The sequence below is a fragment of the Ixodes scapularis genome, unplaced genomic scaffold (genome assembly GCF_016920785.2).
Source record: "Ixodes scapularis isolate PalLabHiFi unplaced genomic scaffold, ASM1692078v2 PGA_scaffold1__304_contigs__length_218370807, whole genome shotgun sequence".
NCBI lineage: Eukaryota > Metazoa > Arthropoda > Arachnida > Ixodida > Ixodidae > Ixodes > Ixodes scapularis.
In genome coordinates, this window is record NW_024609846.1 from 110,997,340 (window position 1) to 111,023,499 (window position 26,160).

General features: G+C 44.5%; 2 protein-coding genes across 4 annotated transcripts; both read left to right on the top strand.

Annotated features, from left to right (window-relative positions):
* The first annotated feature begins 1,731 nt into the window (after nt 1–1,731).
* LOC120846023 (translation initiation factor IF-2-like) lies at nt 1,732–17,091 on the top strand. 3 transcript variants are annotated; one of them, XM_040217673.1, is made up of 8 exons: nt 1,732–1,820; nt 4,695–4,774; nt 5,105–5,462; nt 5,970–6,197; nt 8,402–8,560; nt 10,703–10,779; nt 13,439–13,661; nt 15,871–17,091. In XM_040217673.1, the coding sequence occupies exons 2-7, from the start codon at nt 4,721–4,723 to the stop codon at nt 13,535–13,537; spliced, it is 975 nt and encodes a 324-aa protein (XP_040073607.1). In that variant the 5' UTR covers nt 1,732–1,820; nt 4,695–4,720; the 3' UTR covers nt 13,538–13,661; nt 15,871–17,091. The 3 variants fall into 3 exon arrangements, with proteins under 3 accessions (XP_040073607.1, XP_040073579.1, XP_040073637.1); XM_040217645.1 differs by having other exon boundaries at nt 1,759–2,150; XM_040217703.1 differs by lacking the exon at nt 5,970–6,197 and having other exon boundaries at nt 1,759–2,150.
* A 5,466-nt stretch (nt 17,092–22,557) lies between these two features.
* Nucleotides 22,558–25,042, top strand: LOC120846822. Its single transcript, XM_040218717.3, has one exon. It carries the CDS (start codon nt 23,550–23,552, stop codon nt 24,816–24,818), a length of 1,269 nt encoding a protein of 422 aa, XP_040074651.1. The 5' UTR covers nt 22,558–23,549; the 3' UTR covers nt 24,819–25,042.
* Nucleotides 25,043–26,160: the final 1,118 nt, after the last annotated feature.

The following is a 26,160-nucleotide window of genomic DNA, read 5'->3' on the forward strand; positions in this document are numbered from 1 at the left end:
TTTTCGTGAAGGGCTGCTTTGTTGTTCTGAATGACATGATTCAGCCGCTTGCCGACGTCTAGAACAACGAAGAAAGCCCCATCTTTCTTTGCATCTTTGAGGTTGCTAGACGTCTCGCAGGTCGGACAGACGCCATCTTCAGCGGAAACCTCCAAGAGATCATTGCATGACCGGCAGTAGAAATGTCGTACAGCTGCGGACTCCGCCTCGGCTGCAAACAGCTTTCGGAACAGGTACTTGCTTTGTGGGAGCACAGACTGCTCTGGAGCAAAGAATGCATTGACCATCAAAAGAAGGTTGTCAAGGCCCTGCCAGCTTAAGGCTTCACCAGCCACAAACGCCATAATCATCGCAACAGCTGCTGCCTTGGTAGTTGTCGAATGGGGCAGAGTTTGGGTTCCAAAAGCTCGTAAGCCTGCTGCCAGTGCATGTTCTTCACTCATATGTGGTGGTTGCTCGGTCTGTTCCCAAAAGGTTGAAGAATCTGCATGTGACTGGTGAGTCATAGTCTCCTCTCCGTTACTCTCTGAAGAGTCAGCGTCTTCCGCAGTGATTCTCGACTGAGGGTCACTGCTGCAGGAATCACAGTCACTCTCGAGCTCGTCACCATCGCTGGGGACATCATAGACGGGAGAACCGGCTGTTGCTGAATGGTTCCCGCTTGGCACAGCCTTCTTACACCGAGACAGAGTGGACTTTGGTATCTTGAAAGACGCACCCTTCTCTAAGTAAACAAATCGTAGACGCCGAGTTGCTTCACTACTAGCCATGATAACAAGTCACGGAGCAAACGCAGCCATCAAACCAGGCTTGTGAACACGCGCACGAACAACAGGCAACAGGAAAGAAAAATGTAGAATTGCTGAGGAACAGAGGGGAGCGAGAAGCAGAATGACGCAAATGACGCAACTGACGCACAAAATAAAATTTAAAAAAAAAAATAATAAAAAAGAACCAGTTCGAGTTTCGAACGATCAAAAGTAACGCAGACGACGAAAGCGAAAGTCACGCACAAATACTCCGCCTAAAAATGGTCCACGTAAATACGGAGCAATTAATAGAAGAGCCAATGGGAGAAACACAAACCCGACCACACTTCCAAGACGAAGAACAAGTACGAGCTGCCGAGCGTCGAAACTGAGAGCACTGTGCGGAACAACGAACAACCTCAAGGTAAACAATGCAAACCGAGAAACGGAACAAGCCGAGCCACTGAGCCGAGCGGACCAGTGACCACCGCGGTGGGACAAACTAGCAGACGCAGTCAGAGCCGAAGACCGAATCTATAATAAGCCAGGGCGATGGCCAGCGTCGAAGCTACGCTGTTTGGTTACATTTTAATCTAATTTTTAGCGCCCCCGAAGCACCGCGCAAATTCGCTTCCCTGCAATTAAGGAATTGTGCGTGCGTGCGTGTGTGTGTGTGTGTGAGCTTTTCGCGCCGAGAATTCGGGAGTTGCTCGCAGTCGTGAGGGGTTTACTTCCGACGACTTCGCGAGTTCAAGTTTTTGTTAAATCGACGGCTGTATGGTGTTTCAGAGGTCATAAAAATAATATTTAATAAGTTCTACTATTTTTAATAATTAATATGAGCCTTGATGATATTTAGGATTTTCTTCCAACGAATAAACACCAATAACATACCATCATGTTACAGCAGTTTCACTTCTGTTTTCAAGAGAGATATTCCAGGCTCATTACAATCCCGTCCAATCCAATCCAATCCACCTTTATTTTTCGGAGTTGCCCGAACGGCTTTCCTTTCTGGCTCTGCTCTTGCCTGTGCCTCCTAGTCCTAACAGGACCTCTGCTTTGATTTGGGTATCGTTGTTTTCACCTTTTTGTGTTACTGCGTTCTATCTTGTGCACTTCGTTTTGTGCGTTGTGCGTTTTTTTTTTTCTGGTAGCCCAGCAAGCGTTGCTTTATTCTTTTGACTTTCTTTTCGTATGTTTCTTCTGTTTTCGCGATGTTCTACGCGTACGTACATTACCCCGCCGACAAAGAGAAGGCGATCATGCCTGTGTGCCTGATCAAGGATTATAATCCAAAAACGGAGACTGACATCCCTAGTGAACCGGTGCAAGCGTATTGGCGCTCCGAGGCCGGCCTTGAAGAAGGCTACTACGAGGCGAAAGTGGTCCTTCTTGCAAGTAAGTACCTGGCCTTTGCTGTTCCTCTGTGTTTGCCCTGCGCTGATCTGTTTCCTCAAAGGAAGTGTGTGCAGTTTGTGTAGCTCAGAACTCGATTGCAATACTGGGAAATCGTACTTCCTTAACATACGATTGTGATAAACGCAATATCCAGCGTTACTTCCGACGTAACTACTTTTAATGAGTAAAGTTATTCGGACTCCGTCCTGCACCTCAACCGGAAAAGGGTGTACGCACTACGCGAAACTCGTATAAAACGAATAGTTAAAAGTTTTCTAATAAGCGGTGGCAAAGCATAGTGGCAAGGTTTCTGCTTCATACGCAAGTGGGCGCGGGTTTGATCCGCGGTGTGGGCCCACTTTCTTTTTTTTCTCGAACATTTTGTTTTGTCGAGGCGTTTGGCAATATTTGCGGCATATCTTTTTTATGCTTACTTGAATACCAGTTGAACGTTTAGGAAAAGCGATGGAGAGAAAAAAAACAAAGAACCACACTACTGGACTATCAACCTTTTAATAAAACTTTCTTTTCCTCAACACTATCCTAAAAGGTGTCTTCTTCTTCATCTGTGAGATCTTAGACTGAAACTTCCTTTTTCTCGACACTAACCGTAGAGTTTACCTCTTCTTCAGCTGTCGGATCTTACAAAACTTTCTTTTTTTCTACACTTTCGGTAGTGTCAACTTCTTTTTCCTCTGTCGGATCTTGGCATTCAAATAGTCCCGACTTGGTTGCTCCGAGGGGCCACTCCCTGCGGATATATTTTTTTTTTTAGGCGAGAGCGCAATGGAGGCGACACTTACGCATTCTTCCCCCCTTTCCTCAATGGCCAGTGACTCGAGTAATCTCCCTTCCAAGCTGTTTCCGGTGTCGTGCGACAAGTGATGTTTGTGAAGTGAGGACCACATTTGCATTCCCGACAATGTGTCGAAAAGTGGCCTGCCAACGTTAGTGTGGCCACAGAGGCTGCATGTTCTCTGGTGCGGTTGTTTATGCACCTCCCTGTTTGCCCTATGTAGCTTTTGCCACATGACATAGGGGTATTGTATACGACTCCTTTTTCGCATGGGGCATAGGGTGTTCAATGCGCAGTGCCGCAGGTCGTCGTCACGTTCTGGTCGGTCTCCCGGTTCACCCTACGGCACGTGGCGTACGCCTTGTTGGGGGCTGAGCACACAACGTGGATGCCTTGTCGGCCAGCGATCTTTTTTAGACGATGAGTGATCCCGTGTATATATAGTACCACTACGAAAGGCTTTGGTGGTTTCTTTTTCGTTGGTTCATTTTTCTCCGGATTATGTCGCACTTACTTACAAAGCTTCTCACATATCACATATCCCCATGTCATGTGGCAAAAGCTACATAGGGCAAACAGGGAGGTGCATAAACGACCGCACCAGAGAACATGCAGCCTCTGTGGCCACACTAACGTCGGCGGGCCACCTTTCGGCGCATTATCGGGAATGCAAATGTGCTCCTGACTTCACAAACATCACTGTCGTCGCACAACACCGGAAACAGCTTGGAAGGGAGATCCTCGAGTCGCTGGCCATTGAGGAGAGTTAGAGCCAGATTGTAGCACATTTTTATCCCGTGAATCCAAATATCACATTCGTTTTCCCTGAAGATGCAACTGAACACAAGAAAACTCGAAAAATTTCCCGCCAGATCTTTTGATTACCAAGTCTATGTCGCTCATGTGGGTAGCACGTGCAATTGCAAGCTTACCAGGTATATTCCCCCACACGTGACACCATTTGTGATGTTTTTTTGCTGACCTTTCTGAAAATATCAAGAGTGCGAGCATGACTATGATGGGTGCTCAATAAGGCACGAGAGAGCGGAGGTTCCAAGAACTCTGGGTGTGATGTCATGCTCAAAGAGGGTGGGACTTCGGTGCTATTTTCAAAATGCTGTGCGATGGCTTCCTACATCAGATTGAAAAATAATTTCGATATTCATGGTCCTAGAGGCCAAAGAAGATGATCCATGTGTTTTTTCAAAAATACAGAACCACTTTGGTTTCCCTTTAAACCGAATGTGAGTGCATCTACACTGGTAGTGCACACTCTAAATTTTTTCACTGAAATTAAAAAAGATGCAACTGCCACAAGGATTGGTAGTCTGAGCACCTACAAATAATTGAAGCATTTGTTAAGAGGAAGAATATGTGTGACGTAAATGCAGCTTCCAGTGACTTACTAAAATAATTGTAATGTTTTCGGCAGAGATTATCAGCAGAGTACAGGGCATAACACAGCACAATCACATGACCGCTAACTTTTCTTATTTTTCTCTTATAATTGAAATGCTGTCATTGAATCCATGGATTTATATGTGGCTTGCACGTGACATCATTCTGCAGTGTTGGCGGTTGTTTTACTTCTTGCAAACTGTGCAGTTCAAGCTTGGTGGTGTAAAATTACTATAGCATTAAATTAACACTAGTGGCTGATATGCCATCAGTATGCCTGACCCTGTCATGTCAGACTGACCTATCTGTTCTGTGGCTCTGTTAACATGTTTTTATCTTTTATTCACCAGAATCGAAGAGGGCACTTCTCGAGGAGATGGCCCACAAGAAGCGACTGGTTATTCCCCAGATTTTTGAGGAACCAGTGCAAGTAAGTGGGTCTGTTGCAGACACAGACTTTTGTTTCGAGTTGGTTATTGTGTTTATGACATTTGATACCTTACTTCAGTCATTATTCGCGATTTGTAATGCTAAAAACCTGAAAAGAAGTCTTGGGGATGTCTAGAAGTATTTTGTCGAGCCAGCGAAAAAAATAAAGGAAAGCTAGTTTGTAGTAGATAGACCTATGAGGTGGAAAATAAATTGTTTAAGATCGAAGTTCCACAAAAGAGGGCAGTGGAAAATGGCAATTACAAAACGGTTCCACTTTGAGCGGACCCGGGCACTTCCACAATATTGTATTGTATTTTGTATATTTTAGGCATCAACATCAGGTTCTGCGTCCAACAAGAACTTGAAACAACGCAAGGCTCTTGCCAAGAGGAAACAGATGGCGAGCATTCTAAGTAAGAAGAGGCCTTTAGCAGGAGACTCAACCGACGACGAGGACCCTGCAGTTGTGCCGAAGTCGGAGCTAGATAGGGCTGAAGAAGCTCTGCGATCTCTGCGGAAGAGGCTCCGCAAGGCGGAGGAAAAGGCTTGTGCCACATGTGCCGAAGGCGTTGTGTCGAAAGCCGAACATGACGCAGCTCTTGGAAAAATTGAGCAGCTTCAAAAGAAACTAAAGGAAGTAGAAGATTCCAACTTTCGACTCATGCGTGTCGTCCTCGACAAGATCGGTAAGCTACCAGTCATGTTTACTTGAATGTTTCGCAATTGTGCTTTAGGATTATGCACCCTTATGGCTAACAATGGACCTTTTCCACATACCGACGGCACCAGGCGGTGGCTGCACAAACTAAAAATCGAGGAAGTGACCTACCTGCGCTACCAATCGATATAGGGAGCTAGGCTACCAGTTTCTTCGCTCTCCGAGCAGCGGCGCGTGCCCTACGCGACTTCAAAGAGGGGCATCTGTGGCATCCACCTAAACGTCGTGTTTTCCTTTCCGTCGACATTCTCTTTTCATGTAACACAATTATATATATTCTTCAGTTACGTGTTGTGCTCGCTGATATACGGCCTCCTTCCGAATTTCCTCGATTTTTCGTTCTGACTTCCGCCGCTTAGCATCGGGTGCTCGCGCGTGCGCAGAACGCTTCTCGGAAAAGGTCCATTGCAGTGGGCCTAATTTTTTGCTTGCCTGGTGACTATCGATGGACACATGGTCACTGTGCCTTCTCCAGAGATCACCAGAGAGGCCAGTCACCAGGCCACTCACCAGCTGCAGGGAAGAACGTCAGTGCCTGCTGCACCCATCCCTGTCCCCGTCCCCGTCCCTGTCTCTGTCCCCGTCGCTGCTCCTGTCCCTGTCCCCGTCGCTGCTCCTGTCCCTGTCCCCGTCGCTGCTCCTGTCCTTGTGCCCGTTGCTGTCCCTACTTCGGTGCCTGATCGTGTGATGACAGAGGCCGGATGTAAGGGCAGGATAGCTGAATTTCAGTTTCCATTAATTAATTCCCAAGTTTCTTCTTGCTGTTATATTGTGGATGTAGATATTGTTTCAGAAGTTAGCTTTTCTTTAGGAGTTACATGGAAAAAAAGGATCCAAGGTTTCAAATGTGCCTACAAAAATGAGATGTTCCTTATGTGCTACATATGTCAGCGTCATGTATTTAACATGGTTTGCAGACACTTTTTTTTTTCACTTTTAAAAATTTAGTTTTTACAAATTCTTTAAATTTTGTGAAGAAATGAGGACAGAAATACTTTTTCATTTGCGCAAAGTACTGCAAGATACTAAAAAGAATGCATGTCTACTTTACTGCAGATCATGTGAATAGCGTCACTGCTGTTCGCAGGAAGGGCAGCGAATGACAAGGTGTTGACAGCGTTGAGCGTCTTGACACAGATGATTTTTTCAAGTATATCTGTTATCAGTGTATTGTCAATCAATGGGCCATTTCTGTACATGGCAGTGACTGGCTGTTCATGTGCTCTGAGGTAAAGTAGACATGCTTTCTTGGTTCATATCAGACTCGCAATATTCATTACTTTACAGTATGTAACTTGCTGAAAGTATGAAGCCAAAGGGAAACTCCGATCAGAAGTTAAACGAAAACAAATGGCCGATATCACTTTAGTGGCACGAAATAAGACAGCAGCCTAAGTGCAGTAAACTCACTTGAGCGAGCGTCAACTTAACAAATATTTCAGGATATTGAACCTTAAAAAAATCACCGGCGCTTCTCCTATGCATTCTATGCAAAAATGTTTCAGTTTAACGAAAAACAAATTCTGAATAGCAAATATTTCAGTTCAACAAACTTGATCGATGGTCCCAGGATTATTTTTGCAATCAGTTCACTGAAGTTTTGTGCTCTGCAGTGCTGGCGTAGCCGATGCCCGCCTATTATCGCTGGCTTTCACAGTACTGCCGAAGCAAAGCGGCGGTGCGGTAGACGAAAACTAACCATGTGGTGCGTCCGTTTTTTCTTTTCGTCGGTTGCATTTGGCCATCTTTGTTGTGGGTAACAACAGTAGGACGGCAGTTTGTGCACCCACTTTCGTAACGAGCACGAGACGGAAGTGGTTGTCTTTATCACACAAGCTCAAAATTCCTCAGTGTCTGGACAATGATGAAAGGCAAGTGGACGTTGCGAAGGACTATGAGATTCCACCGTCAACGTTGTGAACGACAGTGAAGCAAAAGTCAAAGCTTGAAGGAGAAACTGCACCTCAATGGCAATAGCAAATGACTCTGCACGGGATATTTCCAGTCAGTGGATGATATTGTTGTGGTATGGCTTTGTCGCAGCAACAAGCTGTGCCAGAGAGAGAGAGAGAGAATAAACTTTATTTTTATTCTCGAGGAAGTGCAAAAAAACAGAGACTCTCTGGACAGCCTAGTTACTTCATGCGCATTAAGAGCGCCGGTGCAAATGAAAATTCGATTTTTTTTTAAATGAGAAAGGCAGCATCATAACTGTTATGCACTTTGTATATATCAATGTACATGACTTCATAAATTACATTTCACACTTTTGACTCAATATATGCTGTGCCCTATGCTGTTCTATGTTCTAGTGAAGATATTCAGTTAAGCACGACGTGCACAGTAAGCAGACGAACTTGCACGCCGTATAATCCTTCAAGTAGCCTCGATGCCAGCCGCCTTTAGTGAACTTTCAGATAAGTGAACTATTTCCTTGGGTCCCTTGAGTTCGCTCAAGTGAGAATTTACTGTATTGCATCAAGGTGACGCTGAATTCCCTACTAAAACCAATATTATGATGTGCCCAACGGGTGGCCACCGTCACTCTGGTGCAAACCCCTCTTCTTCCTGCCTTTTCACTGTTGTGTAAAGTGATAATTATAGCCGCTTTCCACCTTTCCTTGTTGTTTTGTTTCGTTTGTAGAGGATCCACACACCTGGATTATCCCTTTTCACTGTGTGTCGACCAGGTTGAGATACTTTGCATTGTACAATGAGCTATATCCATACTTTGTGTGCCACTTGCTATGCTACGTTTTGAATTGGTTGTCATGCTCAATTACAATAAATAAGTTTGTGTTTTTTTGCAGAATATTTTTATGCCCCTTTTCAGGTATTCCCTTTGGGGTTTACACGCTTGATCGCTTTTTGATCAGTCAAATTTGACCTTGGAATTTTTGTTTTCAGGTGTGTCTACAATGCTGTACCGCACAACTGGGGCATCGGGCAGCACGCAAGAATTGACAGACTCCGAGGAGTGTTCCCATCTGCAACCTGCAGGGAACCTATCCCCGCTCCCTGTGGAGGCTACAGAGTCTGAGGAGGTTCTTCCCGCTGAACCACACAGTAAGTTTGCTGACAATGTAAATTAGCTGAACATGAAAAACTACAGTTCATTCATAAATAATGTGTGGGTCAACTTCGTATAAACACCAAAGAGGAATGTATTTCATAGTACTAACATACATAGAGTGTAGCAACAACATCCATGTCACTATACAAGGCCAGTATGACCACTGCAATTGCACAATTATTATTTCTTTCTAATGGAGCTGAGGGATTCTCTGTCTCAAGTTTTGTTTTGCTATTGGAAAGAGATGTAGGTCTGTTATGAGCCTATTAACAGGACTGAAGTATTTTAATGGCTCCCTTTTTTCTATCAAAAACAGTAACGAGACCTGATTAACCTAGGCATTGCCTAATTATCAGGGACAGACAGCTCGAGTATCTCTCGTTCGGTGCAGTTGTCGAGGTTTAGAAAAACAAAAAATAGTCAAACTTCCCTTGATCATTCGATAAACTCGGGAAGCATAGAATGTCTGGTGTGTGCGTTACGCCTGCATTATGTATGATTGGGTATGCTCAGTTACGAGGAGCTGTGAGATGTTTCAGATAGAAACTCGTGCAGGCATTCCATGCACAACACATTCATGTTCTCCTCATATTATCAGAATGATCAAGACAAGTTTAAATTCGTTCAGAAGTCTAGTGTATGAGCAGTTGTGGGATCATGTGCCGAGCTGCAATTAATCATTCTCAGGGCAACTGTGCGTGCTATCAGTCACCTGCTATGTGTATGCATCTGTTCCGGAGTACTGACATCAAAGCAGTTTCTTAAGGCTGGTTGACACACTTACGTTGAGTCTGATCGAGTGCGACTGCAACCGCTTGCGGCACTTAAGACAAGATGGCGGCGTCTGCGCAGTTCAGCCAATGGCAGTGTTACTATGGTGCCTGGAACGCGTTTTCGATTGGTGTTTTACTGTCCTATATCCCCCCCCCCCCCATATTGCGTTCAAAATGGTCCGGAAGTGGCAATAAAATTTGCCACAAAAGCTAAAAGTGTCATGCTATCGGGTGTCGCAATCCTTGCGGTTGGTTGTCGACTCATTAGGGGCGCCGGCTAACAAGATGAGCGGACATAAATAGTTGCTGTTATCGGAATGTCCCGTCTCATGTTCACTTGAGTTTCCATCAACTGTTGAGCAGCAGAGTCAGACAAGGTAGAACAGTCGTCTGCCAACTGTACCTTTGCTGTTGGACCGCCGCCAAGATCACGACCAGCAACAGCATGACATTTTTGTGACATCACAAGGTGTAAATCGAGGGACCAAAATGAGGACGCCTTAACACACCTGTCGAAGACGCGTTCCAAGCACTGTAGTGTTACCAACACATTTACTGTTTAATGCAGTGAATGGCATCTGTGGTTATGTCCGAATGCATTTTGATACAGTAAGTGCGTTCCCAACACTGCCGTTAATGCCATCTCACAGACGCCGCCATCTTGTTTTAAGCGTTGCAAGTGGTTGCAGTCGCACTCGGTTGGATGCAACACAAGTTTGTGAATTTGACTTTTTGCAATGCTTCTTTCTCTTTGCTCTGGAGCACGTGAGTGTCTCAGGTTTGAGCTCATATTTTGCCTGCACTACAGCAGCATTTGTGTTGTGCTATCCCTTTGTGTTCTCTCCAAGAGTATGTGCTGTTGATCAGGTACTGCAAAGAATAATGCAAGGAGAACATAGAGGCGCCCTAGTCATCCTTAGCCCAGCTGGTTCCGCTCCCCCTCGGAGCCCTAAAGTAACGCATCGGCATTTGGGTCACTAGGTCTGCTCTTCGATTCTCATCGCCACCCAGGGCCGGTTTGCTCATCTCGCAGCTGCTGCTCCAATTGCGGCCAACTTAGCCGCAGGTATTTTATTTCATGAGACCAGCTCCATGGAGGCATGGAAGTACCTAGCGTCCCTGCCTAATGGCACAGACGTTTGTGTCGCTTCAACCACAAAAGTTAGATTTTGCTCCCAGAAACTGACTGCAGAGGCTTGCAATTCAAGTTAAATTAACTGCACTCTTACATTTTTGGAGTGGCAGGTAAAGTTACAGTCGGGGTAGACTGTCCTTCATTTCTGTATATAACTCCTTAATTTCATAAAGCCAGCCAGGTTTCTAAAGTTGCTGATGTTGAGAATTTTCAATTTGCACTTCTAGGTGATGCCGGGGCTGCTGGCTGTGGGGAGTCTGGGGATGTTCCTTATCCTCCGCTTCTTGCTGTCCTGGATGGTCAAGTATGCATGAGAGCCTACAAAAGATTTTGTTAAATGTTTTCATTGAAAGGACAGTTTTTGGAACAAGTGTTATTGATTATATTAACAAAGCTAATACCTAGGCAAGCTTTTTACGTATGCATCTTAGTATCCTAAGAGATGCCCCACCACCTAAAGGTAATCCAATGGTCACCTCCGCAGAAACGGGGCAACCACAAGGGGAGGTGAGCAAGCCATGAGGGCTGGAAACGACAGTTATCCTACATTCAGTTAACCCTTGCAGCCATAACAGGCTTGACGGCCCACTGCGTCTAAAATAGCATAATGTAATTCACTAGTAGGTAGTTCATCTTGCCAACTCAACTGCAAATCCGCAGGCTTTAAAGTTTGTTAAAAGTGTATGTGTTCTTGGCTTTGTTGCAACAAGATTTTTATATTTTTTTATCAAGCTCTAAAAGTTAGCTTTCCCATTATTTTCACTTAGTTTGCTCTTAAATTGAGGTGGCTATCTTTTAGTATAGTATGGTATGTCTACATTGTCTAATGAACCATTCAGAATGGGTATTTGCTGTAGATGTGGAAGTGCATTTATTATTTTTTCAGGTGGCAAACAGTTCAATATGTGGTGTGGAAAAGCTTAATTAAATAAGTTTGCATTTTTTAGTGCCAGCACTAGGTAAGTTGGATCGAGGGCTTTTGAGAGCACGGTGCACCACTTATATAGGCATAACGGAGGGTGCTTGCAGCCAGCTCCATGTAACAAAATATTGTGTCTTCTACTCGGTCACACCACAGACAAATGCCAAAAGCTCTACTACCTGAAAATCTGTACTGTTAGGGTTGAGAACTCGTGACTAACCAGTCCACAAAATGAATAACCATGCGTCCTGCTAAATCTGGTACTTTGGGGCTAATCAAATTCATTACCAGTGCTAACATTACTGGTGATACAGTGGCAAACTGTTGCCTGGTTAAAAGAATAAAGCCAAAAGAATAGAGGATAAATCTTATAAAAAATGCAAGTAGTAAGAGGGATGCTGTACCCCCCCGGATAGAAAAGTTGTGTCAAAAATCTATTTTGCATGGAGAAAAATGAAAACAATATTCAGGGTGTGAGTAATTTTGCAGTAATCTGTGTTTTCCTTCATGTATCCTCTTTCATTTTACTGTAACCATACCAACATGGTGCAAACAAGTGCGACAGAGAGGAGTGGAGAGGTAGACTGCTAATGTAAATTCCATTGTGCAGCATAAATAGTGAGCTAAATCGTTTCTTCAAGGAAAATGCATGTTTGCAACATGCGTGTGGTATACGCACTGTTACAAAAGTTCTTTTTTTTTTTTGGTTGCAGTTGTTTTTTGACATACGATGCATTTACAAGTTTTGCATAGCTGATGGTATCTGGACATACAGTAGTATCTCGTTAATTCGAAGTCTGTTGGACTGAGAAAGATATTCCAATTAAGCGGGATTTAAAATTATACGAAAAAATAAAAACAAATAAAAGAACCAAAATCATGTGCGGGTAAACCTTAAAAAACTTTTTATTGCAAAACATGATGCAGTTACATGAAGTAATCGTCAATCTGCTTAACGCTTCCTGTGGTTGGTGATACTTATCGTGTTTTCAAAAATGACGATTGGGCAAATGTTTCCGTACAGCCACTGTATATACATACTCTAAAAAACTGCAGACAACCCCTAGCAATTGCACGACTTCTCCGAGAGCAAAGGCACGGGTAACTCGTAGTCGCTGCCATTTTGGGTTTCAACAGCCACACTCCCAGCAATATCACTTTCAGTGTTTGCATAGCATGTCTGCCAGGTGATCAAGGCGCCTTCCACCTCGGCATAGGTAGGAAGACAAATTAGTGAACGCTTTGGTGAGTGTCTTGTTGCAGGCCTAGAGAATTGTCGTCCTTGTCGAGAGGCAGCTTATGTTTCTCGGCAAGCTTCGTTCTCGAAAATGCAAACTTGTCTGCTTTCTCGATGAGGCCCACTTTCTGGCGCGGCGTTAGGGTTTTGTGCTTCAGCAGGTTCCCTCCGCACTACAATCGCACATGAGATTGACATCACTGACTCCCAGATCACAATGGAAAAAGCAGAAAAGCACACAAATAACTTTTATGCATGGATTCGCATGCAAGCAGGCAACGGAATGACGAAAACTCGCCATGTTATTGCATTTGGGTGCTGATTTGTGCCACTTAGCATGTAAAAAATGAGCCGGGCCGACGAAAGTCCAGAAACTAATGGGTAGGTGCGCTCTGGTCATACATATTATTTGGTCATATTTATACTTGATACTATATGGGACCATAGAAATTCTACTAGTTATCCTGGATTTTCAATAAACTGAGGTTCTACTGTATTACTATAGTAATATACTAGTGTGTGGCATACGTGGTCTTTCTTTTCCACTTTAAAATAATTAGTTTTAACAAACGGTGATTACAGAAGGTTTTGTCATCTGATGAATAGCATTATGCTACGAGTACTGTAGAGCAATAAAAACCCATCTTTTGTTTGCATATTCCCTTTTTTACTGCTTATTTTGATATCAGCAATGGGGTACCGATTTTTTTAAACTTAAGTCATACAGGTCAAACTTACAGCAGCTCTACAGAGGAATAGAGAGAGCCCTCTTCTTGTATATTGAAACTGCCTGTCATGCTGCAGGTTCATCTCGGCCACGGCATAACTCTGGCGGAGGCCACGATGACCCACGCTCTCACCCATGCGTCCACTCCTGGACGGTTCGTGAGAATGGTCAGTTGAGGCCTCTGGGAGCCTGCAGCGCTGTTTGACCGGAGCGTCACCGGACAAGCCTGCAGGCGCCTTCTCAAAAATGGGGCAGTGGGGAAGACACCCCTCACCCCAGAAAAGATTGATGCCGTCATTGGTGAGTGGATTATTCATTTAAGGGACCCTGCCACGGGTTTCCAACTAGGTTTGTATGTGCATAACCTACGCCCAAGCTAGTATTCGTGACTCCAGCGACCTATAGGGGGCGCCACCACCAAACAAACATGGTGGCTGAGTCCAGGTCGTGTCGGCTCGACTGGACCGCCTGAACAGGTGGCGCGTTCAATTGAACAGATTTTGTTTTGTTTAATGCCCAATTTTATAGGTATTTGAACTGAGACGGTTAAGTGTAGCCGGTGCACATAAACTTGCAAAGCATAGTGTTGTTTTCCCGTTTTTTTTTTTTTTTTTTTTTCTTTCCTTGTTAAACTTTTGTTTCAGAGATTTCGTTCAAAACCGAAACTATGGGCTCCGGAGAGACGGTATTATACTAATCAGTTTTGGTCGTCTAAGGAAAGCGGCGATTACTACAGTATTGTTCCACCAAGAGCAATTTTCAGCTAACTCGCATGCCTCGACCATGCGACTTATCTGTCGGCGAAATCAAGCTTTTGTGCGTATCCACATTTAGGAAACAGCTCCAATCGTCTGCCCGGTCAACAACACAGGCTGCAGGAAAGTTACGAAAATTAAGCAAGCGCTTCTCGAGCCAAGGAGCATGTTAACCCGCCGGCACCCCACTAAGCAGCTGATACTCGTATTTCATATTCAGGTTTTAGTAGCAATCGAGAAGTCATTTTGTCAAGCGGGTTATGTATTATATTACGTATTATGTCCCACTAAAGCAATCTTAGTATATTCTTCGGGTTGAAATATGGGCTTAGTTGACTAGCTATTAGGTGAACTGCTGAATAAAAGTATATTTGACAGACAGAGAGATACTACTTAAACTTAGCCAAATGGTTCTAGCCGGCAGCACGGAGACAAACTGAAGAGAGTCTTCATTGGAGATTCACGCAGAACCTCTCTGCATTGAACTTTGCTTCGAATCCTGAACTATGAAAATGAGCATTTTTTGTCGCCGGTCAACCTGATCAACGTAGACGTATATTGCTGCTGGCTTTGATGGGGGTATAATTTCAATATTGGAGGCGTGATAGATCAAAATGCCGTGACAGCTTCTAACGTTGCGAGACGCGTCCCCCACCTTTTGAAAACAGATAATTTCCCTCATTCATCATTTGCAGCGAGCAGGTTTTCCTGAATCAAGTGCGAAAGTCAGCCCAACTCCTTCAGAGTGGTACAGAGGCTTTTTTGGCGAAAAGCAGCCAAGATGAATAGCCAACACACCGACCGGCGTGGGTGGCTCAAACTTGAAGCTAATCAAACACAACCAAACTCCAGAAAAGCAGCTATCGAACCTTCCCATTCACTTCACTGCCACATTGGTGTTCCCTCCAGTGAAATGCCTCGTCTGTCGTCCTCAGTTCACTGTTCTACATCCTTATAAAGAAACCACATCAGTTACCAAGTAGTCGTCACTTTGAATGTGATTAGAGACAGACAAGAAATCAAAACGTTTTTTCCGTGATTCCTCCCCAACCAAGAAATCGAAAGCACACGACCGTGTGTTGTGGAGTAAACGGACTTTCAACCACGTGATGGAAGGAAACAATCTACTGAGGCTTCACCACACTAATGAACACTCAGGCAAACTCAAGAAATTTTCGGACCTTCGTCAAATTACATCGTTCGCCACAGTGCCGACAACACGCATCTGAGAAAGCCACCAGAGACGCGGAGGGGCACGGAGCGACCTGGTCCGGCTGGTCCCCGGTTTTCCTGCTTGGTGGCGTCCATTTTGCTGGAGTCGCGAATATGAGACTTCAGTAACACAGTAAAATATATTTTTTAACCAATTTGTGTTACTCAGAATATAATATGTGAAATGAACTCATGATTGCAGCTACCTTTTCTCTTTGGTGATGGCACAGTTGTTGATGGTGCAGCCAGAACCAGCAGCGTTTGTAATTGTTGGAACATCTCTTTATGAAGATGTGAATGGCATGTGGATAAGCGGGTGCTTCAGGTGAAGGTGGGAGCAAAAACCACTTGGCAAAAGGCATGCACATTAATGTCACGTGCACTTTTCCAGCCAGTCTGGTTGCCAATGCCGTTGACAGGATGTCACCAAGCTTACGCTTTAGCCACCGATTGGCGCTCCATTTAAAACACACTTTAATTTTCTTATTGTCTGAACTCCAGACAATAAAAACTAAACACGCTGCAATTCTCTGGTTTTGCAGCTGCGTTTGGCTGCTATGCAGAAAAGCAGGCCAAAATCAAGAAAGACAAGGAGGACGGCAAGAAAGACAAGGAGGACGGCAAGAAAGACAAGGAGGACGGCAGCAACAAGCCAGGTCCCAAGAAAGGCAAAGAGCCGTCCGTCAGGGACGTGGTGAAAAAGCTCTTGGGTGACTATTTGGTCGATAAGAACAGGGAAGAGGAGAGGGCGAAGAAGAACACAAAGAACGCCCACGAATCTCCGTTAGCAGTTCCCCCACCCTAAACGCCAGTCGCTTCCGCTTTTCGTCCTTTTTTTTTTTTTTTTTTTGCTGCAATATTTTTTTTTTTTTAATTTTTATTGTGTTTTGGCATTATACTTATAAGAACCTTGTGCAATATGTATTTTTATTTACAAAGCTATATTTTTTTTATGATTTATTAATCATTTTTCAGTCTTGAATGTGTTAATGGTACTGACGGGATAAGTTGTTTCGTTTGTTTTAAATCGAAAACATGCTTTTACGACAAAAACTTGGGCAGCTTCGAAATGCCTCCGCCAGGTGCCGTCAGCCGTGGTGCTGTATTTTGGCTTTTTATCAAAGCTAGACACTGATCTCTGGGGCTAAATATATTTAAAAAAATAGTTTATCATGTTTTTACTGCAATCGCAATAAAAATCTCGGCTTAGTTTTGCGTAAAAACCTCAGTATTTCGTACGGTCATGTGTCCAGCGGTCAAACAACATGGCGGCAGCCAAGAGGGGGTCAGTTTTGCTTGGTGAACGGAATACCACTTTATCGCTTTAAACCCCTCTGTATACCTAGTTGGCTCTCTTGTATATATTTGTGGTTTTGCCTTATTTTCTTGATTTTTTTTGTAGAGGATTTTGTGTGTGCGTGGTGCGCGGGTCCTTTTGAAAACTAGCACCTCCTCGGCAAATGCGCCTTTTCCTAGGTATTGTGCAATAAAGAATTTTCGCAGTGCATTTTAAAAAGATGATATATTACAAATTTACTAGATGAGTATTTCAATGTATATTTACAGGTCCTTAGAAGTTCTTAAAAACCCTTGAATTTTTTTCTTTAAAGCCTGTACGAACCCTGGTGTGAAATGTCTGAGTTTTGAGCCTTAAACATATTTTTTTTAAATGTTTTACGAAATTTTAAATGTATCATTCCTCAGATTTTATGCGATTGTGTGTTTTCAGACTATATAAATGAATCTTCTCGTTTTTTTCACAATTCCCTGTGTGGTGTCGTACCTCATTATTTGCAGTGATATTGATGACTAACCAACACTGACTATGTTCTGTTTTACCTCTGATGTAGTGCAGCAGATGCTATAGCCATTCCTACCAACCAAGCGCAGTGAATATGTTGCATGGCTCAACGCATTCCGCGCCGCTGGGTGTTGCCAGAGAGTCGGATGACATGCTCTCAAGCACTGGACTGACTCAAAAGGCTCTTAGCATCAGCCTCAGTACACCAGAAGGTGAAACTGAGCATTAGCTCTTTATTAATCTAATTCCTTTTTTGTCCGGAGTGGCCCGGTACGGCCTAATCTCCGGTGTGATTCATTCCGGTTAAATTCTCCGTATTGGCCACATCCGATTTGACCAAGTACGGTTAGGCCTCCGGATTGGTTGTCTCCGGTTAAGTTTCTGAATTGGTCGTCTCCGATTTAGTTCCCGGTTCCATATGACGGTCTGAAACTCCGGATTCATTCCGATTTAATTTCAAACCGTTATTTTTGGTAGGGATCAGCAGTTACAGACAGAAAACATGCGTTCGATCGACCGGTTTGGCATTCCAGAAGATGGAGACCTTCTGCGCCGATTTTGTGGAAGGTAACCGTCGAAGATCATATTTTCAGTGACGTGATTGGCCTAAGCCATTTGGGAGCACCTTTCAGAGCAGCCAAAACAGCGTTTTGGAGCAGCAAATATGGCCTTTGGAGCAACCGAAAAGGTGTTTTAGAGCAGCAGAAGTGACTTTTGGAGCAGATATTCTTAGAAACACAAAAGTATTTGTTTTAAGGGCTCTAGAAACAAATGTACTTTGTGTTGTGTTCTGTTCTGATGTGACGTGTTGTGACGGAACTCGCTGCCAGTGGTTTTACTGCTGAGACATCCCATAAGTGTACAGCGCTGTAGGCATTGCCGAGCAATTCCAAAAAATGGCTTGCCACTGTTTTACTGATTCCCGACGTGCCAGATTTTCGTCAAAAGTAAGCAAACATACAACAATGGATTGCAAGCCTCCCGGCTGTGTCTCTGTCGTGCAATCATGATCGCATGCACGTGAGGGCAACTTTGGCAGGCTTGCAGTTGCGCGTGCTTCATCGCACGAGCGGAGACAACGGCTATTCGATCGAAACCGAAACCATGCCACTCCGCTTCGTCACCAACTGATTCCCAAAATTGTATGCAAAATGAACTGTTGAGCATACCATAACAAAAAAAAAAGAAACAGCCCAGTGGCGCGTGCTTCCCAGGTCGGCAAACAAGGTACAAGCTAAACACACAAAAAAAGATCCTGAGCACATCGATGCAAGACATCGCGAGCCAGGGTCAAAACGTTAATGGAGCGCTTTGTGCAACGACTGAACTCGAGAGAAACAAGCGCGCTGTGCGGGTTCAGCATGCAGACGACGACCGGTGCGGACATTGCCTTCTTTGCTTTAGCTCACTTCTCTTCACCAACTTTCTTCCGCAACAGATTTTTGACGTACCAGGGTCCCTCTCGAAAAAAAGCCCACCGAGAGAAACCCACGTAATCAATGCTTGGACATAGCAATCTTTGAGTTAAAGGGGGATTTTTGTAGCAACGTATGATCTACACAAGAACAGAAAGTTTGATGAACATGTGGCGGTACTTAGTTTCAGTTTAGAAAGCGCCGTATCTGCAGCGACATGGGGATGGCAACACCCGACGTCGCGCGACCACGGTGACTGGAAGGCGGGGACCAAATATAGTTCTCCCACGGCCATTGCTTTCAGGAGCGAGTGCTTCAGCTCACAAAATAACTCCCGCCGTGCAAAAACACATGCTTTCGTATCACAGCATGACGGCATGGCTGGTACCCCGGCACGCTAGCGTCGGAGCGTCCGCATACCCCGCGTCTATCGTTGAAAATATTTCAAGAAAAGACGCAAGACGAGACCGAGACGACGAAAGCGCGAAACGCGAGGCGGCGGGAAAACCATGCAAGACCGAATGGACGATTGATGCAGGGTACCAAGCAAGAAGCCAAGGGGGGGGAAATAGTTCATTTTGCTGGGATCTCCTCTCCTCCTCTCCTTCATACAGCATTTTGTCACCGGGCGGCCCCCCCCCCCCCCCCCCCCCCCCCCCCCCGAATCAAAATCCTGGCTACGTGCCTGTAGGGTACTTTGTGTCGGGCGGCAGCCACTTGGAGCAGTTTGGCGCAATCGGTGCAGCAATCACATCACTGTATTTTAGCAATGAAACTTGACACTGGCGCTGTTGTGTCTGTTATTTCAGACAGACAGCAGAATTAACTTTTCCATCAGTGAAGCTTGAAACTACGCCACTAACCTTGCAGACGTACACAGGTGAGGCGATTCACCCTGCGGGTGCCATCACAGTCAAAGTGAAACACAACAATCAACAGCAAATGTTACCACTGTTTGTACTGAGTGAGTCATGTCTGTTTATGATCGGGCACGACTGGTTGCAACATATCCATTTAGACCGGTTGCAGCTCAAGCTACAGGTTAGTTATCTGGAACAACAAAGGAATATTGCACCGATCAAGAGGAGTTACGGACACTGCTACGCAAGTTTGACGCACTTTTCTCTGGAAAGTTAGGCAAGATAACTGGTGATGAAGTGAAGCTTACATTAAAGGGGCCCTGCAGGCACGTTTTTACTAATTTTTAATTTGTACCAAACCTGAGCGCACTGAACGTAGTAAATTAGTGTAACTTTTATTTTCTTGAAATTCGCTTTATTTTAAAAGTTGTAGGCAAATCAAAATTACAAAAACAAGCAAAAAATAACCTCCCTCATGACGTCCTTGGTTGCTTGAGCGGCCGTGAACTAGAGGAGGGGTAGTGAGTTCATCGCGAGCGCTCACGGCTACCGCACTCCGTGTCAACGACGCGAGAGAGCGCCACTGAAGCATGTTCAGTACAGTCTGTACGCAGCGGGCAGCCAGAGCGGCTCTCATTGCATTTTCTGCGTGATTAAACACTAATTCGGCATGACACTTCATTGGCCGCAAACGACAGCAAACACGAGGTAAAGATCAGTTCAGAGTGAAAGCCACTTCGCGCTGCCATACCGCGAAACGGCCAAACCGCAAGACAAGCATCTCGCCGAAGGCCTTCGGAAGGCTCGGAGCCGGTCGGATCCTCCTGCCCAAACGACCGCAGCGCTGCCGCGTACATCCGGGATTTTTCCGTGTCGGCGCCTGATCCCACTACTTCTTTCTAGTATGCGCCGCCTTTTCCACCGCTTGGTGGCGGGTATGTCGACGGGTCATTTCTTGTTTCCGTACTTTATAAACTGCATTTGTTTCTTTTCTCATCTAAAATAGTGAACAAAAACTACTTTTATAAGTAATTGAAACGGTTCGCGCCACTTATATTTTGTATTTCGACTAAAAAGAAGCTTTTAGCGGATCTGACCAGTAGTAAGCCAAGGACCAAAGACGTCACATTTTGCGCACTTTCGGTACCGCGGGTCGCCCTCGTCGGTGGAGGAGGTTTCCTCGTCGTCCGGTTAAAATATGGCGCACTGATATTTAGTTACTCTCATTGTGCCCGCTGGCTTGCCCGAACTTCAAGAGACGTGGAAACCGCAAAAAAGGTAGACGCTTAAATATGATTGAAGGGCCCCTTTAAGGTGGCAGGTGGGGACGGAAAATTAACTTTTTTATTCTAGAGATACCTGAATGAAAATTTTGGGGCATGTTCATAACACTAACATAAGACTAGCTGCAAAGTTTCATGAGGCTGTGATTATTCATTCTCAAGTGATGAGTTTATCAAGATGGGTTATATGTAGGACTCCGTGTTTTCGGAGTTTATTTTTCGTCAAATTCGGAGAGTGTTTTTCGGAGTTTATTTTTTGCCGAACATTCGGAGTTTATCAGAGTTTATATTTTTTTCATTCCCAATTCTCCGAAATTCGGAGTTTAATTTTGCAATGTTTCCTATCAAAAATAAATAAATAATAACCGGATGTAAACGTATGCCAGATAAAAAATGAAAGGTGCTTGTATCAATCGAACTATCTTCAGTTGAATTTGGCGTTGGTGTCATTGCCATTGACAATACTAATTTATCCACGACAAATGTCACACACAAGTGACGCTTCGATAAACGCCGATACCTTATAATCAATAAACTCCCGGAGGTAGTCGCTAGGAAGCTCGTAGTCATCCCGTCCTATTACAATACAATACAATACCGCGGCCGCGCGAGGTGGAGTGGTTAAAGAGGTAATAGATTTGATTTGATTTTGATTTGATTTGATTTATTTTGCACAGATCAGGCACGTACACGGCAGCGTGCAAGGCGAAGTTTGGACTGCGCTTTTCCCCAATTTTATACAATCTCTATGGTCCATAGCTTTCCTTGTTACTAAAACATACCCTTTCCTTTCTCTAAATCACAAATCGCATGACCCAAACAGGAAACCAAAAGAGTTGCTTTTGTCGTGACCCGAATGTACAACGAAAGACCTGTTGCCCTGAATAAACCTTGAAGAGACAAGCGGCAAGACCCCTTTTGACAACGGTCCGAGATTTGAAAGATAATTATGGTGAAATTTTCCCATGACTATTGGCTCTGTGGTGATCAAACTGTAAAAAAAAAAAAAAGTCTTACTTTTTTTCTGTTGCCCCAGGGCAACAGAAAAAAAGGAGGGGGGGTGAGGTGGCATGACACATAAATATTCGGAGTTTATCGGATAAATCCGAATTGACCAAAATTTTACTGGCGGGTGTTTTTCGGAGTTTTTCGGATTTATCCGAAAACACGGAGCCCTAGCTACATGTCCCCCTCATCCCCGTCCTGGAGAACCTGCGAAAGGCATTGGCAGTGTAAAATTCGTCATGGTGACCGCTGGATAGGTAGGGGAGGGTCGGGAGGTTTGGGACAATTGAAGGAATGGGACAGCTCGTTTATCTCTCCAGGAGTTAGTTCAAACACGTTCATCGACTGCTCACGAGATGGCGCTAGCATACCGATAGCCTGGCTGTAATGGTGGCCTTCTTCACCGGACGGAGCTTTCTCTGACTACAACTCTCGTTTTTCACGTGTCAAAAGCAAGTATCCGCTTACTCAATTACACCTCTCTCAGTTTTAAACTGCCCTGACTATGCTGATACCAATTTTTCTTCGAAAACACGCGTTAGGGTCGTGCTTTATGCAATAACAAGTTTAGCCCTAACAAGAGAATTTTCGCCGTTGAATGTATTTTTCGTTGGGCGAACCACCTGGGGAGGAATGGGACATTTGAGTCGCGGGTGGAATGGGACAGTGTCCCATTCCTCCCCACCATACGCCTGGTGCTGTGTCTAGCGAATAAGCTTCAATGCTGCGCCGCTTTAGTTCCGAAAGCAGTTATTTTTTTATTTGTTATTTAAAGTGTACAAATGCTTGGTGCCGTGATGTTAAATAACAGACAGGCTGTTTCTGCGACACTTGACAATAAGACGCGCTAAACCAACAGGGCATCATAAAATGCAATGTTTCTCCACTAAAAAGGTGTGATTACTGTACACATTTGCGAGAAACCCGGAATAAGCACGTGAATAATAGGCAGCAATATGAGTGCTGCTACGTGCATGCAAGGACGTTAAGCGTGCTTGGTGTGCGTGAATATTTAAATTTGCCAATTTTTGATCCATTTCCATTTTCAGGAAGATGACGCGGGTTTACAAGAGGAAGCATCCCGACAGAGCTCAAACATCGAACGATTTGATCCTGGATGCTGTGAGATTGGTGTGCGATGAAAAGAAAAGTAGAAGAGACGTAGCAGAAGCTTTTGAAATATCAAAATCATCGCTTGGCCGAGCAGTGAAGAAGTACAGAGAATGCGGTGACACAGGTGGCATCATGTTCAAGTCCAATTTGGTCTGCGGAATGGTCTTCAAAACAGAAGATGAAGTACTCTTGAAAGAATATTTGCTGAAAGCAAGCAAAATGCATTATGGGCTTACGAGAATGCAAGTTCGTTCACTGGCGTACGAGTTTGCAACAGCCTTAAAGAGGAAGTGCCCGGCATCATGGGAGCAGAAGAAGGTAGCTGGAAGAGACTGGTTTATGGGCTTTATGGACCGCGATCCCGAGCTATCGCTTCGATCGCCAGAAGCGACCAGTCTGGGTCGGGCAACAAGCTTCAATAAGAACAACGTCGATGCTTTCCTTTGAAACCTGAAAAGTGTCTACGACCGATACAAGCTAACTCCGGACCGCATCTACAATTGTGATGAAACGGGTTTCACAACTGCACACAACCCACCAAAGGTAGTAGCAGCACGTGGAGAAAAGCAAATCGGTCAGGTTACATCCGCAGAACGCGGCAAACTGGTGACTGTTTTGTGCACTGTCAATGCCATCGGAAACGCCCTGCCACCAGTGTTCATTTTCCCACACGTGAGGTATAAAGATTTTTTTCTAAAAGGCGCCCCGGCAGGAAGCCTCGGTTTGGCAAGCAAGTCGGGCTGGATGTCGAGCGAACTGTTTTTGCTGGCGTTAGAGCACACTGTGAGACATACGAAGTGCTCGAAGGAGGAGCCAATTCTCTTGATACTCGACAATCATGAAAGCCATGTGAGCATCAACACCATCAACAAGGCCAAAGAGAGCGGAGTCATCCTGCTGACCTTTCCCCCACACTGTAGCCACCGCCTGCAGCCATTTGATGTGTCCGTGTACGGACCATTTAAATCTCGGTACAACGCTGCTTACAATGATTGGCTCATAAATAACCCCGGGAAGACCATCTCCATCCACAATGTTGCACAACTAGTTGGATCCGCCTACGTATTAACGGTGACACAAAAGAACATAATCTCGGGCTTTCAAAAAACTGGAATTTGGCCTTTCAATAGCGAGCCCTTCACTTCGGATGACTACATGATGTCATCAGTCACTGACAGACCCTTAACGTCCGTAAGCGGAGAGGTGTCACGACAGACGGCCACCATCACCGAGAAAACGGACAGCGCAAGCCGACTGGAAAGTGATTTGAACTTTGAGACAAACGGCCATGGAGCTAGCAACGTCTCTACAGATGTCTTCCCACCTACTGTCGCCAACGCAGCCTCAACGTCAACTGTATCTCCCAGCCGGATTGTTCCGAGCGACCTAAGGATCTACCCTAAGGCTGCACCGCGTAAGACAGGGCAAAAAGGAAGGAAGATAGGTAGGACAAAAGTCCTTACGGATACACCCGAGAAGCATGCGATTGAACAAGAAGCTGCAGAGAGGCTGGCACGACAGAGTCTGAAAAAAAGAGCGCTTATCACAGCTAAGACTGTCGCCACTACCCGCCCAAAAAAGAAACGGCGACTTCAGAAGGAGTTCAGTTCTTCAAGGGAAGACGACACTGTTGCTGTTGCATTTGATGATTCAGACAGTGACATGTCGGGTTCCGATAATGAGAGGCGGGACATTTCTGAGGCCGATTGCCCAAATAGAACTTTTCAAGTGACAAAAGGCGATTTTGTCCTTGTCAGATTTGGTAAGAAAAAATCTGACGTTTATTACACGGGTAGAGTCGAAAGTAGTGACAATATTGACGTCAGTGTCCAGTTCCTTCGAAAGAAAGAAGAGAGCTCAAAGTTTTACTTTCCTCCGCAGAAAGATATAGGGACTGTGCCAATAACGGATATTGTGAAGAAGCTGCCAGCGCCAAAAACTATTGGGGGAACGAAGCGCCTGCAAGCTTGCTTCAAGTTCGATGTGGAACTATCAGCTTTTAATGTCCGCTGAAGACGTTGGGACCGATATTTTACTGGGGTCCCATTCCTCCCAAAGGATGTCCCACTCCACCCGAAGGGACAGGTGGAATGGGACAGATTTTAGCTGTTAGAAACTATTTTTTAGCAGTTGCTCTAGAAGTGGCAGTAACCTGTGTTTCGCAGAATTTGCGCAGCTTGTTTCGACTTGTACTATCCATCAACCATCTTTTTGCGTTCAAAATAAACAAAACTAAAAATGCATTTGTGAAAAGCGTACCATTCCTCCCGACTCTCCCCTACCCCAGGGCATAACAAAGCATTTTTTAAATTTCTTTGTACACAAATTTTAGCACAATGTTGAAGTTTCAGTTTTCAATCAAACACACACATTCATAATTTTTTTTTTTATTTTTAAAAATTTTTAGTTTAACTTTTGAAAAAAAAAAATGAAAGACATTTACAATCCCCTGTAACGCCGAAATAGAGTGCAGCTCTTGAAGAGGAGGAGAAGGTAAGGGGGGGAGGCTATGCCCTTCCTCCTTTCCTCCCATTTAGGAGAACGTTTTCCCGTTAAATGAAATTTTTCTGCTATATTTAGTGGGGAATTTTTCCGCTAAATTTAGCATGGAATTCTTTCCGCTAAACTTAGCGGGGAATTTTTTCCGGTAAATTTAGCGGGGAACTTTTTCCGCTAAATTGAGCGAGGAAATTTTTCCGCTAAATATAGCAGGAAATATTTTCCGCTAAATTTGGCAGGAATTTTTTTTTAAATGTTTGCGCTAAATTCAGCGGCGAATTTTTTCCATTAAATTTAGCGGAAAATTTTTTTCAGATAAATTTAGCAGAGAAACTTTTTCCGCTAAATTTGGCGGGGAAAAGTTTCCGCTGAATTAAGCGGGAAAAGTTTCCGCTATATTTAACGGGGAACACTAAATTTACAGGCGAAAATTTTCTGCTAAATTTAGCAGGGGAAATTTTTCCGCTAAACTTAACGGGTAAAATTTTCCACTAAATTTAGCGGGAAATTTACCCATAATGCACCACGCGGTTACGCCGACGGCGACGCCGCTCAAGCTGGAAACGGGCGCCTAAGAGCTGTGCTCTAAAACAAGAATGTCATGCCCTCACAAAGTTATTTAGGAACAAAATACAAAAGACAGCACGCAAATCGGATAAACAGTTCCCGAGATATGACGGGGATGAGCAGCCACGGCAGAGGAAAAATACATTTTGAGCAAACGGCGCTAGAAATTTAGACACACATTCCGCATAAGAATGACCCTGTAGAGTAGGTAGCTGGAAGTGTCCCTGTGCACTTTCTTCTTGTTCCGCCTCTCTGTCTTATCTACTGTTGTTTTCTGGCCTTGTGCGTG